The 15,701-nt window shown below is 40.3% G+C and overlaps 1 protein-coding gene across 11 annotated transcripts in view; it reads right to left on the minus strand.

Moving 5' to 3' along the window:
• SATB1 (SATB homeobox 1) overlaps positions 1-15,701 on the minus strand; it is a 98,583-nt gene that overhangs the window by 67,923 nt on the left and 14,959 nt on the right. For 4 of the 11 annotated variants that reach the window (XM_036090454.2, XM_078072192.1, XM_036090455.2 and 1 more), the window contains exons 2-5: positions 6,097-6,331; positions 2,200-2,376; positions 1,305-1,431; positions 408-531 (exon numbers count right to left, since the gene is read on the minus strand). In XM_036090454.2, coding sequence (XP_035946347.1) covers positions 408-531; positions 1,305-1,431; positions 2,200-2,376; positions 6,097-6,307 — 639 coding nt within the window. In that variant the 5' untranslated portion in view covers positions 6,308-6,331. The other 7 variants (XM_036090457.2, XM_036090450.2, XM_036090459.2 and 4 more) reach the window with 5 other exon arrangements.

The raw sequence follows: 15,701 nt of genomic DNA on the forward strand, positions 1-15,701 counted from the left end.
TTTTATTCAGGTAGCATGGCGAAGTTTTATATTAACACTCTCACTGACATTCCCACTCACCAAAGGTTCCTGAAAGTTATACCACCTTTACTCTTTCTCAAATTAGGGCACTCAGGAGAATGCGGCTTCCATGATCAGAGCACTCAGAAGAGGAATCTAAAAACAAGCTAGCACAGTCTTCTGCTGAACTGTTTTTCCTTTGCTCTTTTCCCCAAGGGAGAGAAAGTGTAAAGGCTCTGTTCAGAATAAATCAGGCATACTGTTTAAAGTCACCAGTGGTCAAGGCACTTTGCAATTTTGACAGTCTTGCTTCAGATACCAGTTGCTTTAGACTATGGAGCCCCATCAAACCTCAAATCAGGGCTGCCCATGATGGCTTATTATTTATTACATGCTATGCTAAGTACCTGTGAAAGGGGGCACTCCTTGGCCAACGAACTCTGATTCATATCTTTCAGTAAGTCCTTCAGAGCATTCCTTACTGTGGTGTGCGACCATTGTTCGGGAGGCAAGTCTTCTAGTTTGGGGCAACTATTTGAGACATAGATTAGAAAGGGGATTATTACAAGATTGCATCCCGCTGCAGAACATTCCTTTAAGACAGACAGATTTCATTTTGCGCATCAAACAGATGCATCTGGAGATTGCTCTCGGTCTCCTGATTGTTCCGATTAGTTAATTACTTTATACAACACATCTGCTGTATCGATGCATGAATTATACATCAGCTGCCTGTGGTGGCTATTTTTTCATGTTACTTCTACCTTCCTGCTCTGATGCGCTTGGGAAGACAATTTAAGGTGTACTGCTTTCTCACAAGCCATCGTGAAAAGCATTAACGTATTAACCGTTTTCCTTTCATGACTCTGTTCATACGAATTAAAATGGTAAAAAAATATAAATAAATAAGATCGCGGCAAGAGTGAATAAGGCACTCTTTCACAAAATGTACACAGATGGCACTGTTCATGATATGCAAAAATATTTTTCTCTTAAGTAAACTTTATGTAAAATGCCTTCTTGTAATGCATCATTTAATTGACTAAATATAAAAAGTCTTGTCTTTTGATATCCTGCACAAAACCTACGAATTTGGTGGGGGGGGGGGGTAGTAGAGGGAGGCTGCTTTTAAATATACACTGAAGTTAGAAAAATAAAGCAGAAAGAGTAAAGTAATAAAATCAGTTTGGATTAACCTTTCTGAAACACAGAGTAAATAAAAATCAAAGGCTGACCAGAGACACTTTATTTCAAAAGATCAGGCACATAGAACGTTTTGCCCTAGAACTGCTGTCCTGACTCACCTGTGTAACTGAATTTTCAATGTGACCACATGATACACGTCTTGAAGCATATCTGCTACCGTAGCATCAGGGGCATCTGTCACATAAGACAGTGGAACAGGATTCCACTTTCCAACCTGGATTAGCCCTATTCCAGATAAAGAGAATATGTCACTAAATATTTTACCTTTCAGATAATATTTCTAGTAGAAGGTGGTGGTGGTGTTTTTCATTGCCCCCACCACAAGCAATATTGTTATTTCTGTTTGAATGATTCCCTTCCCTCTAAAAGGCAGGTCAATGAAAATATTCACAGCTTAGCTTTCCAAATTGTGAAATTATGTAAATGACTGTAGGGTTGTTTATTATTTTGGAAATAAAACCCCATCAATAAAACCTATGCATAGGCCACATTTTCCTAACTTACAGGAAGTTCTAATAAGACATAGCTGAACCAGTTCTAAATGGCTTTACGATTTAGATAAGATTCTCTATTGCAATGGGAATCAGCATTGAAAAATACTTTACAGCCCATAAAACCATCAGAAACAGAATAAAAGAAACAGAACTAGATATTCAGTCATAAATGCAAATTGACTCTCAACAGTCCATCTGCTCAAATACGCTCCTCACTTCCTTGTGGGTCCTCAGTGGAGCAGATTATTAAGGTCAATAAGCATACTAATGATTCAGCTGAAGTAATTTAAAAAAAAAATCTACCTCGACATTCCACACGAGCAAAATGTGTGTTAACTAAACCAAACTGAATTAAGCCAATTTTTTAAACCCACAGTCTATAAGGAACCAATGTAACACACAGGCTACAGTTCTTTGAATAAAAATACTCAGTGCTTTCTCTGCAAAGTAAACAAAGGATGCCAAGCAATTTTTCCAACCCCACGTATGCATTATTTACCTTTGGCCTGGGCAGCAGAGCTATGCGAATAACCCAGAGACAGCAATGCCATTTCTATCAGCTGGTTGAAAAGCATATCCTTTCTCACCAACACAAACTCCGCATGCTCCTCCTTGCAATCATATTCAATGGCGTTTTCATAATGTTCCACCACGCAGAAAACTGGTAGCATGGTTCCTATCAAAGAGACAGGGAAAAAGAGACGCAAACCAACAATCTTCAGAAATACAATCTGGGGGGAGGAAAAACTAAACCATGAAAATAAATCTTCCCAACAGTGAGAGAAGGGGAGACTGTGTTTCCAAGGCAGACAGGGCACAGAAATACAAGCATGGGCACAGAAATACAAGCATGCACACACAAACATATACACACTCTTTTATTGTTTAAAGTTGTAAGAGATTCTATTTAAATAGAATGTGAACTTGGTCCTAAGGTAACTTGGGCTCTGCTTTAATATTAGCAGTACATTTTCCAAAATCAGTTAATGCAGAATTACCTTTTTGATCAAATAATAATGCTGATGAGAGAGAAGTGTCTTGTCTGATCTGCTGTGAGTGGTATACAGGGTGCAAATGTAACTCACTATAGTTGTCTTCAGAAGAACCCACCTTCATGCTTTCTACATGCTTTTGTTAATATTAAACTTCTCCTGTTTGTGTCCAAATTATCTTTGACTCTAACGTTTTTAGCATTTTCTTCCTTTTTGAAGACCTTAACAGTTCCATAAAAGAAACACAAAACTTAACCAAACTGATGCTCAAAATATATGATTTCAGTATGTGCATAATGTAAATAAGATTTATTTCTATGGCCACTGATTTAATCTACCTGACTAAAAAGATACCACAGCAACCATAGGTCTTGAAAATGAACAATCTTTGTTGCATGTTATGAGAGAGAAAAGGAAAGTGGCCTCAGAAGGACATATGAGGATAAAGGAATCTGCATAGATTTGATGTGTTCTCTATTTACTTTAATCCAATGTAATAACTCAGTAGCCAGATGATTAATAAGCACAGGCTACACCACCGTTAGAAAAGAGGCTTCTAGAAACTGAAATCATGGAATGCTGTAGTACTCAAGGTGTTTATGCAGCGCACTGTCAGACTCTCAGTGATATACGGAAAAGGGTTAAAAGCAGATGCATCTGAACTGTACTGTGGCAAACTGCCAGGAGGGTATCATCTTTAGCATAAATGATGACAAGGGTTACTTTAACAGGGCACCCAGGATCCCCAATTAGTCCTATAACATTAATGCCTCTATAAGTCTCTGCCCTCTGGACTCACAGAATCCTACCAACTTCTGGAGATTTCTAGTGCATACCAACCAGAGCTCAAAATCAGGATTTCCTCCTGACACTAGAGATGCCCTTTAAAAAGGCTCTATTTTCTTGTTTATGCTGAACAAAAGCCAGCAGTAAAACAGCTACATTTTTTTACATGTGCATCCTCACCAAAGCCTTCGTGAACTGTTCACTAGAGATTCTAGCTCTGACAAATAAACCCCTTTAGGTTTACTTAGAAAAGCTCACAAACTCATTCAGAGGTACCCAACAGGCTAGGCATGAAAAACAAGCCGCAGAGCTTGCCAATATTCTTGTCATTCATTCATCTGTTTTATACCAGAGAGAGAACCTGTCAGGGATCAGAAGAAGACTTGGGAAGACCACAGCAAAAATAGCAACATGCAAACTGGTGATTTCTTCCTTGGCTTGAAGGTACTTTGGCAAAATTTCCTAAACAAATAAACAAAAACACCCAACCTCTTTTTCTTAAGTAGCGCTTTCTCATCTCAACCACAATTTTTATCTAGCACCTGTCAAACAGAAACCATGCACATGAAAAATAAGATTAAAACACACACACACACACACACACACACATCACCACCACCAAAAAGCTTTAGTAATTTTGTTGTCTGAAGCAAGCTGAGAACCTTCTACAATTAAACTAAATTTTTAAAATAAGTCACTATGAAAGCAATGTTTAAAAAAAAAAAAATTTGAGCAGGAAGTGAAATTACTGTACTTTGGTTTCTCCTCCCCCTGTTCTGATGGCTTCAAAGAGTTGGGTTAGTACAACAAAAACATACGCATTGATTTTTCCTCTTACAGAATGATACAGACGTGTTGTACTATATGTTCCTTAGACCTATGAAAATAACTATAGGTTTTGCAAAACTGTCGAAACATACTGGATTTACTTCAGACTTTAGAGATACCCTATAGACAATTAAGGTGGCTATTGAGAAAGTGACAAGAGAATCATTTAATGACAAATCTAGCTGCTAAACCTTCTAGCAAACTTGTCACCCATGCCTTCCTGATACTGGAGTAATGCTGAACAGGAGCCTTCTCTGAACTGTCTGATTATTTGTGCTAGTGTTTGGCGAGACTTCCAACTACAGCAACTTCATAACCTTCCAGCATTAAAAGGGGAGTGCACTGGTCACTGCTGAATGCTAAAAATACCACATGATTTAAACCTGGAGGCAGTCTTAGAAGCTTTTGCTGAAGGTTTATGAGCCTGTGTAAACAGCACGTCTGCCATAAGGAGCAGTGAAGTCTGTAGAATCCTTGTCTAAAACTGTCCTGGCATTAAAGTTTGCTGTGCAAATATCACATAATACCAGAGACAGCTGAAATCTCCTATTTAGGAATTTATGGAACTTATATGTTTGCAGGCGTCAGAAAGTCTTTTTTATAGAGCCCCAGTGCTTCACAGTACAATATTAATGCACTCAGTTTGAAAAGCCGTAATAAATTATATTTTTAATGCTCTTACCCTGGCTTTCTTAAGATGCATACATTCTTGGCAAACAATCAATAAATAGGGTAATCATGAGTAGAGGCCAAAGAATTTGCTGAAGTGCTGTTTTTCCATTTTTAATAGATAAAGATCTAACAATACGGACTGCTGTGTCTGTTCATTTCAGGATCAATATATTCTTTGTTTTCGCCAAACCAAGAAAAAAATAAATGATTGTATGATAAATGTTATGCATCAAACACAATGAAATTCCTCTGCCTTCTAACTTTATCTACTTAATATTCTTGGTTGCTAAAAGATGGCATTTTTATCCTTCGCTTAGCAAATGTAAGGAAAAATCTGAATCCTAAACACAGTTATTCAGAGACAAAATAAAGACCATTATGAGACACACACGTTATACCCAGCATAGGCACTGATCTACATAAATAGCAATGCTGAACACAAAGTTGTTAAACTTCATCAATTTAATATAAAATTGGTAGAAAGGAGTCACACAGTTACATATCCTCCCTTTATAAACTTGCTTAAGTCTGCCCTTCCTTTATCAAAAAATATTCAACCATAGCAAAAATAAAAAACTAGAATCATCAGGTTTTTCACTGCTAAATAATAAATTTGCTCTTAAGAAAACAAGCCACAAAAAAAATGACATCGCAAAACTTTTACATCATATCACATAAGATTCCCATTATCTCTGAAAATGACTTATAGCTAGTAATCCTCTGAAAAAACCCAAGACAGTCCTCAAATAATCTAAGTGTCTTATTCTTAATCGGGGTTAGTTTAAGTAACAGCCACCTACACATCCCCTACTACAATAACACCTTGTCAGTGGAAGCCTTGTGTAATGAAGGCCGTTATATTTAACTCAGTCCTTCTCATCCAAACACCCAACGATTCCACTCTATAGTAGGGTAAGGTGCTCCAGTCAAGCACAGAGCCTACACCTTCCAAACATGACTGACACGGCAGCGTGGAATGTAACTAATTTCACATCAGAAAGAGAATCAAGGAAAAGAACATACAAAGACATGTTCTGCCTCTCCACCCCCACACAAAATGGACTTGAGTAGACACAAGGGCTTGCAGCTTTCCAGGATTTGGCTTGAAAAGTATTTACCTTTCCTAAGGTTGGTTTTCATCAGATGGCCCGAGTGTTTTAAAGGCACTCCCTGCATTTTTGCACCTGTACTCCCAAGCCTTCCTCTTCCTAGTGGGCTCCCGTTCTGCTCCAGGCGGGCAATCTTGGCTGGTGGACCCTTCGGATCGCTCACATTGTTAGACATTTCTGAATGTTCTTTCCCCTGAGTTGCCTCGTTCAAATGATCCATACTCAGTTACCCTCTAAAGATCACCTGCCAGAATTTAAAAAGAAGACATGTTATAATTAGATGGGGGTCTCTCTCTCTCTCTCTCCCCCACCCTCTCTTATATATATTATATATGATACACCGAATAAATATTTTATCCCTAGCTATTTCTCTCCACAAATACAACATACTTGTAAAATTGCTTAACTAGGTAAATAATATACTGCGGATGTTACTATATTTTTAGATAACAGTATTACATTTCCATTCAAGTTAACAGAATAATTTGTGGAAACTGTAGCTACAGATATTAGAATAAAAAGGTAACTTGTCACCTACCAACAAAACTAAGTTGGGGGAAATGGGCTTACTTTTAGAACAAGAATTACCACAAGTATAGCTAAAAAGAAAACAACATATTTATGTAGTCCCAGTTTTTAAAAATTAGAAACTCATTACGAACATAATAGTAACACTTTAATCAAGAATGGAAAGACTATCACAGTCCAAAATATTAATTAAATCTGATGTACATGTTTACATTTTTACAGTTTAATTTTTATGAGGAAAAAGATATATATATACCACCTCAAAAGAAGGTAGCAAATATCTGCTTTTTAAACTCCTCGTTGGCTTTACAGGTTAATTCACAGAAAAAGTTTTCTACTGTTAAAGTTTCAAGAATTAGGTGACCTGTTAAAAATCTAGTCAAGTCCTGGCTCAAACATGTGATTGGATCACATCACCCTTAAGGAAATGGAAAGAAATGGAGGATTTCTTTAAATACCCCAGGTGCTTAAGCATTACAACTTATGTGTTTTAGCATTAATATTTAGGTGTCCCTTAATAATAGAATGCTGTTAATTTAAATAGCAAAAACCTTGAAAATACTTTGTGATATACATATTAGATTGAAGTACCAAACTCACTTTTTAAAAAAATCTTGATTTTGGTAAAACACAGTCACTAGCATTTAAAAATAATCTTGGTACGCAATGAAGTCAACATCTTAATTGACTTCAGAAAAAACATAGCAGATAATTGTTTTCAGTTATATTATACATTGGACATCAATTTTCATACTGTTTATAATAAAGCAATTAGTACAATATCAAAGTCACTTCTAAAATGCAGTTTTAATTGAACTGATAAGAACAGGTTTAGCAGAATTATTTTATAAACTTTCATGGTACTTTACGTGTGGGAACTCACCAATACTAAGGGAAAGGGGATCATATTTAGGAAAGCTAATGAGAGTATAATAATTACCCCTTTCTTCCAGCTGTCTGGTAATTCAACATATCTTGTACTTAAAAAAAAAAAAAAAAAAATTATTGTACCAAAGAAGCTATTGAGTTCTGTGTTTGTTGAAAGCCAGCTTGTATTAGCATGGCCTTTCTGTAAGCATTTCTTCCCTCTTTAACCATAGATTACTTTGTCCATTATAATCAAGAAAAGAGGTGAATGGGGGTGGGGGGAGCAATGGTAATCTGTAGGTTTAAAAGCAACCTTAAGAATGTCAATTGAAGAACTATAAAGTTTGAGAAAAAATGGCTATTTATCCTTGTACTCTAGGGTGGCACGCTGAGAACTAAAGGTTTACCGTTGATCGAGGTCCCATCTGTTTTTGGTTATGAGGTTCATTAACAATAAATGTGCCTCTTTTAACCACTTTTTATCAAGATTACTCTTTTCCATTATATTAAACTACAGTCTAAAGCCAAAATTAGAGAGCAATGATTATTAACTTATTCAAAACACTGTTTATAATGTTTTATGTGGATTATAATACAGAGCTGCTTTTTTTGAAATTGGTTGCCTTACCCTAGAGCAGAAGATGAATTTTAAAACATATGATTTGAAAAGAAAATACTTAACCCGTGGGGCAATTTGAGGAAAAAAAGGGGAGGGGAATAGGCAACAGCATCAAAGTTAATGCTACAAAACATATTAAGTAGTCATGAGGCTTAACAGCATTATAAGCTCTACAGCAAATGAAAGTGATAGATTATAATTTAGTTAATGTATTGACAATCAAAACATCATATAGGTCATGCAAAATTATCCTTCCAATACCCACCTATAAGAGTCTATTAAACACTCAGTCATCTTGTAAAAAGCTTTACATTATAAAGCGAAATTACATGCACATAAAACACCCAATTTACTCATTTAAACTCTATGCCCAAGGCTAAAGTTCACCAAACCTCAGTATGGTATTGGAAAGAGCAGCCTCCACGGGGCCTGCTGGACTGACAGCACGGGAACTAACTACGGTCTCAACAGATGCCAGGCTGAAGAGTTTCTTTTGAGTTACACATTTTAAAATGCATTTTAGTGTAACGTCTGGTTGGCACACAGAATGCAGGCTACTTTCTCAAAATCCCATTTCCCTGTCCATAAACCAAGTCTATATATGATCATTACTGAATAAAACAGTGAAATCAGACACAGCTATTACTTCCTCCAAAAAGAAAAAGAAAAACACGAAATTCCGGTTTCAACAACCTATTTTTTGCAACGTGGGATCTTTTTCAACGAGTTCCTGGCTGTATCGCCTCATTCGCCCCCCAAAGAACCCCATAATCACATTTTAAGAGATTGTGCTCTTATCCATTCCATATGGCCGGCACGATCCAGGCCAAGCTTTCACTGTGACCTTTTAAAGAGACAAAGAAGCAAAGTACTATCTAGAAACAGAAACACTGCAGTTTTACTGAGTGAAATTAGCAAAACCGACCTGAAACTCACCACTTCAAAACTTGACAGCATATAAATAACAAAAACAAAGGAGATTTCCTTTGCAGCCCGGGTTCTTGAAGAGAAGTTCAAGACTGATGTTTTCTATGTCCTTTTTTTTTTTAATTAAAAAAAAAAAAAAAAGCAGCAGACCTCAAGGCGACTTCCCCTGAAATTGTATTATTTTCTCTTCCCCTACCCCCGCCCCCCTAAGCGGGGGAAGGGCAGAAGTAAACGTCTAGAAGAGTAGCCATGGGAGAGGGGTTTAAAAAAAAAAAAAATCACAATTCGAAAAACAACATATATGGTTTGTAAAATGTCTAACCTCAGAGAACGGGGTTTTCGATGGGGGAGGAGGGGAGAGTGGGAAGTAGGGAGGAGGGAGAAGATAAAATTGATCTGACAAGTGATTCGTTGGGGGAAAAATCGTAAAAACAAAGCAAAACCCGTTATGAGCTGTACACTGTGGTGGTGCTGGGGAGGCGAGGTGGTGACTGAGGATTCTCTTAAAAAGAAAAAAAAAATCACTGCGGACAAGGTCTCTAGAAAGGAAAAAAGGTCCCCTCGCTTCCCTCCCTCCCTCCTGCTCGCTCGGGTTCTTCGGTGTGAGGACAGAAAGTCTACTTCTGGCTGTCACTTGCAATATTATTCTCTAACAACCCCGGAGAACGCAGAGAGGGGAAGGCCACCTCACCTCCCTTCCAATCGCCCCCACCCCCTCCCCAACAATTGCGACTAATTATTAACAAACCTTAAACTTTCTTCCCACAGCCTCGCACCCCCAACGAGGGCATCTACCGGGGGATAGCGAGGGTGGGGGGCAGAAGGTCGCGGAAAGAGCCCCGGAAAGGCACTGAAATGCCACTTTTGATTCGGCCCTCGCTGATAGCAGCCCCGAGGACCCTCTCCCAGCCCATTGACGCGGGGCTGCGAGCGCCTGGGGAGCCGAGTGAGTAGGGAGAGAGAAAGAGGGTTTGGGGGGAGGGGGAGGGAATCAGAAGGCACCCCCAGCCACCTCCACCGCCTCAGCAGCGACAAACTCCCCGCCCCCTCCCCCCAAAAAGTCGCCAAGCTCTCACTCAGCCAGAGTCCGAGGTAAACAACGAGCACCACAATGGCACTGGGACTTGGGGGTAAAAGAAACCCAGAAACCCCAACAAAACTGATGAGGAGTTTCCCGAAATGCAAGAGGGGGTGGGAAGCGTCCTCTGGAGTCGCCCGGCTTTATGCTCGGTCCCCGGGCCGGGCTAGAGGGCGGCTGTTGCTGTTGTTGTGACGAGGCCGGTTGTTGCTGGGTGGCACAGGGAGAGGTGTGTGTGTGTGTGTTTGTGTGTGTGTGCGTGCGTGTGAGCGCGAGTCCCCGGACGGGGCTGCTTCTCTCTCTCTCTCCCTCGCTCGCTCTCGCTCGCTCTCCCCCGCGCTGCCGTCTCTGCCCCCATTAAATTATTAGTTGACTCATCCCGGCCGCTGTCGCCGCCGCCGCCGTGCCCAGCTCGGCTCCGCGCGTCCGCCCGGGCTGCAGCCCTCTACGCCGCCGTTCCTGCTGCTGCTGCTGCTGCTGCCGCCGCCGCCGCTGTGGCTGCCTCTTCTTCCTCCTCCTCATTTTAATACAAAATCACCCCGCTCGCAGCCCCAGCCCCGAGCACGCAGCCTCCTCCCGGCCGCCCGCCGCCGCCCCGAGCCCTTCCCCAGCGGGGCCGGCTCATCCGCCGCGTCCGGGGAGCGGGAGCGAGCGAGAAAGTGGCGGCGGCGGCGGCGGAGGAGGAGGGGGGAGGGAGAGGAGGAGGAAGGGGGTGCGGAGCGGAGGAGGAAGGCGGCGGGGGGGGCAGGGTGCAAGGAGAAGGCGGAAAAGGGATGGGGATTAAAACCCGGGCTGGAGGGCCGGGATTGGGGGAGGGGGCGGGGGCGGCGAGTTAAAAAGCAGAAAGACAAGTAACTAGTGAATGAGTGAGGGAAGGGGTGGGGGGGGAGCGCACGATTTCCGGCCCCGGGCGCGCAAGAATTTGTAATGAGCTTGATTAGAGTGAGGCGGCCCGACATTTATTACACACAATACCGAGAATAACAGGGCGCCGCGCGAGGGTTAGAGCCGGCCGCCGCCAGGCGCGCCGGGGAGGGCGCGGAGGGGAGGGGAGAGGGGGCTTCCCTGGCAGCGGCCGCCTCGGCGGGAGGGGAGCGCGCGGCGTGCGGGCGGCAGGGGCAGGTGTGCGAGAGTGAGCGGGGAGGGAGGAGGGACGCGACTGGCGGGGGGCGGGGGGGGGGAGAAAGTGCCAGAGAGGAGGGGGCGAGGGCCAGGGGGGAAAACTAACCAACCACCCACGCGTGCAAAAGCCACAGAAAGGAATACGTCGGGAGCGTCGCGGGCCGGCACCCGAGGGGCAAGCCAGGCAGGGAGGGCGCACTGGCCTCGCGGGAGAGGGGCCCGGGCGTGCAGGTGACAAGCACAGAGTACAGAGGTAGGGGGACTTCAGGAAGTGGCCAAAGGGAACATTCGGGAGGTAGATCTCTCCGGAGAAGCGCGGGGGTTACAGAAACGATTGCACAAGAATAAAGGCCGGGAGCCCTGAAAAGCTCTCGCGAATATTTATCCTCAAAGGAGGTTGAATCCCGAACTATTAAGAGCCGACGTTAAAAAAAAAAAAAAAAAAAAAAAGAAAGGATGAGTAAGAGCTTTCTGTATCTAGTCAGGGGTAGGTTCAAAACCCTCTCGCTTCTGAGCCATAGAACACGCTGGAGGAAGAAATACGTGGCCCATAGTGGCCAAGTCAAACAAAATCTGGGTCACTTGAAAGAGATGTGACTTGTTATCACAAAGGAGAAGACGCGCCACCATTCCTAAATTAATTTATACCGGGTGAAAGAAAAGTTTGGGTTGGTAAATACATCTGTCGTAGCAATAAATACTTCTGTAATCTAGGGTAAGTTACCCAGTTAGATTAATGGTCATTAGCACAGAAGTATGATCCTCTTATTTAGATAATCTATTAAATACAGTTCCTATAAAAGTGAAGAACATTACAATCTCATTCAAAACAGAGATGCAGCGTTTATCGCTTGGGTTTCAAGACTAACATCTTAGAAGCCTGAAGGCAGTTAATCATTAAACAAAAACAAAAATGTTTTAAGAATTATTTTTCAGAATACACTAGTAGGGAAAAGAGAAAAATCAGTCAGATAAACATTTTGTTACACATTAAAAAGCAACAAGTTAGCACAAGTATTGAGATAAGAGGGAAATATGCAAATTAAGCTCTTTAAAGCTACCAATACACTCTCAGAGACACTGTTTACATTAGAAATCTAAGAAAAGCAGAAGGTAAAGCAGGAGATAAAGTATAGGAAATAATGGCCTCCTGGGGAGAACAAGTTAAGGAGAAACACAATGAAAATATATCACTCTAATGGCACCCAAGTTTCACCCACAAACCGGAAAGGTTAGTCAAAATCGAGGAAGGCAACTGTGAATCTTGGCACATACAAACCCAAGCCTTGAGCAAAAGGAAGAACGTGTGATAATAAAACACAAAACACAGCATCAAAACCAAGAAAATATAAGGCAATCTTTACCAAAAAGCCCAAATGATACCACATTTTTAAAAGCTGAACCGTGGGGAAATATGGAGGAGGATTTTTTAATTGAAGTATAAGAAACACAATCAATAAGGAAAAATACAAACATGGCAAAAATGTAGCATGGGTGTCCGAACTGGTATTGTGGATGGAAGTACTTAAGCTTATTTTAGAAAGATATTTGATATTTAAAGAAAAACACTGATAACCAGTTATCATCAATAATCTCTATGGCAATGATTTTTGCAATGATAGGTTAAATTAGGAATTTCCAAGATGTATATTTTAAGAGTTGCTTCAAACTGGTGATGCCTGACATGTTTCCCTGAAACCTGCTTGGTTTTCAAGTAGGAACAGTGCATTCTAGTATCACGCTGTGCAAATTTACAAATAGTAGCAAAATTTTTAGAAAATAGGAAAACTATAGTGGATTACAAAACAAAATTTATCCATGCAACTTAAGCTCAAGTGAAATATTAAAAAAAGAAAAAAAGGGAGTGAAAGTTGGATAACACAGAACTTGAGCAGAGAAAAGAAGACTAAAAAGGGCTACTGAAAATGTCAATATTAAAACACAATGGAATAAGATATTGTAAATATGTTTATTCTATCATTTACACAAATAATATAAGACAAAAAGATCCTGATTGCCTTAGTCTCCTAATGACTTGGCCAATACTGACATAACTAATGGGAATTAAATAGTAATTTTAAAATTTGAATAGCACCTATTATCCAGGAATTACAAGCTAATTCTTAAACACAACCTAAGTGTGTAATAAGGATGGACATGGCCTTGGAAAATGATAAAATAAATGAGGATAGAGACATCTAATGATGACTTTATTATAAAGAATGCCGATATAGTACAATTATGTACATATTAATCACATATATATATACTAATTTTCCTTCAAGTACATTCTTTATTTCAAAACTATATAAGAAATGACACAAGGAAGTTTATGTCCTCCAAGTGGTACAGTACATTGATGGACTTATTTACTACATAGTATCTCCCTCTTTAGAATACTTGTTGTACCCTGAGCATTGGCCAGTGTAAACCCAGGTTAAAATAAAGAAGAAAAAAAGATAATTAGGAAAATACCACCTTCCTAGGCATATGTGAGGATAAACTATTATGTTGGAGGGGGAAAAACATCAATTTATTCTATACAGGCATCTTATATTTGGCAATAAAGATGCAAGCAAGTATAGAAAAAAAGTTAAAATAAACTTTATAAATCTAGCTATCAAAATGGAAAACCTCAGGAATATGAAATATTGCAAGTCAAATACATGAACTATTTAACATGTTAAACAGTTAAACAGTTAAAACAGAGTGCACCAAATTTTTATCACAGGAGAAGGCATTCAAACTGGCTACACAAAGGTAGCAGAGATAAAATATTGTAAAAGATACACACGATTTAAAAAAAAAAATAATGAAAGGACTACTGCATATTTCAGATGGCACCATATTAAGATAAATATGCAGGCAGATATCCGAAAGCATTAAAACACATTCAGAGTTCTGAATAGCACATACATTTGTAATAAACAGAGAAAGCATTTAGAATTTGAACGCTTTTAAGATATGGCAACTCCGCCAGTGACTGTGTTAGCAAAGCAATGCTTACCACCATAGCACTTTCTAAGGACATGTTTTGTTTTGTTTTTTGCATCTTTTTAAATTCAAATACAGTTGGCTATCTCTCTACACTCTTAGAGCAGCACAATTTACGTAGCATATTGCTCTTTTTATCGTGTCAACTCTTTGTTTTTTGGCTTTAGCTGCAGGTGGTGTTTTCCATATATGAATTTCTGGGAATATGGTCTGTGTTGGCCATATAAGGATGTCTATTTGAGCCATATGTTTTGCTGTCATGTGTCTCATTTTGTCTGTCTGGAATGTCAGGACTGATTTCCACATCGTTTCTTGAATGGACCAAATACAAATTTGTAAGAACAGAGAGGAAAAAGCTGGGGCTGGAACTCAAACAACTTTGTCAAAACATATATTGGAGAGGAAATGCAATATCCTGTAAACATTTGCACCCTTCTTCTCACATCTTATCTGTGACTGACATCATCACAACTGCACAATTTAGGAGAGAATCTACTTGATCAAGTTCAGAAGTTTGCAGTATATGCAGATGCATGAAGCTCAATCAAACAGACCCCACATCTTTGGAGGTCATGGCATGGCACATGTTAGCTGCCCCACTCTGAGAGCCCTGGGTCCAACCTTGAACTTGGGAAAGGGAAGGTAATTTGCTTGCTTAGTGAATAAATGGAACTCTGATTAGCTTTAAGCTAATCTGACTAATCGCACAAGAAGGAATGGCCCCCATTTCTCATAGCCTCTTGCATTGCTCCTTTGTAACAGTCATCACAGTCTTTTTTTTTTTTATTTATTTACTTGAGAGAGAGAGAGAGACAGAGATAGCTAGAGAGAGAAACGAGCTGGGAGGAGAAGGAGAAGCAGGCTCCCCGCTGAGCAGGGAGCCCGATGCGATGCGGGGCTCGATTGGGATCATGACCTGAGCTGAAGGCAGACGCTTAACGGACTGAGCCACCCAGGCGCCCGTCACAGTCTTAATCAATTAACAATTTGGCTAATTATTACCTTAATAAATGTTTCACATACTAGACTGTAAGCCCTATGAGAGCAGAAACTGTCTTGCTCACTGCCTGTTACCAGGAATTCATACACCATCCTTGCAATATTTACATTATGAATAAATAAATGTGAGCAAAAAGCTCATGGTGTCCCTTGCAACCAGCCTCCACTGCTAAATGCAATGATAATTCCTTTTAGAGTTTGCAGGAGTGAGGAGGCGGTAACCCCCGAGGAAAGGTGATTATAACATTTAAATTTGAATTCACTGAAATTAAATAAAATTTACAACTTAGTTCCTCAGTCATGATTCATATGTTCAATAGCCTCATGTGGCTAGTGGCCATTGTGTTGGACAATGTAGATTACAGAACACCTCCACCACTGCAGGAAGTTCTACTGGACAGCACTTATCTAGAGAACTTCTATAAAAGACAACTTAAGTAAATCCAGGACATAGCCAGGAAGAGTCTTAGAGGTGCTGAA

This window comes from Halichoerus grypus, chromosome 1, assembly GCF_964656455.1.
Source record: "Halichoerus grypus chromosome 1, mHalGry1.hap1.1, whole genome shotgun sequence".
NCBI classification, from domain to species: domain Eukaryota; kingdom Metazoa; phylum Chordata; class Mammalia; order Carnivora; family Phocidae; genus Halichoerus; species Halichoerus grypus.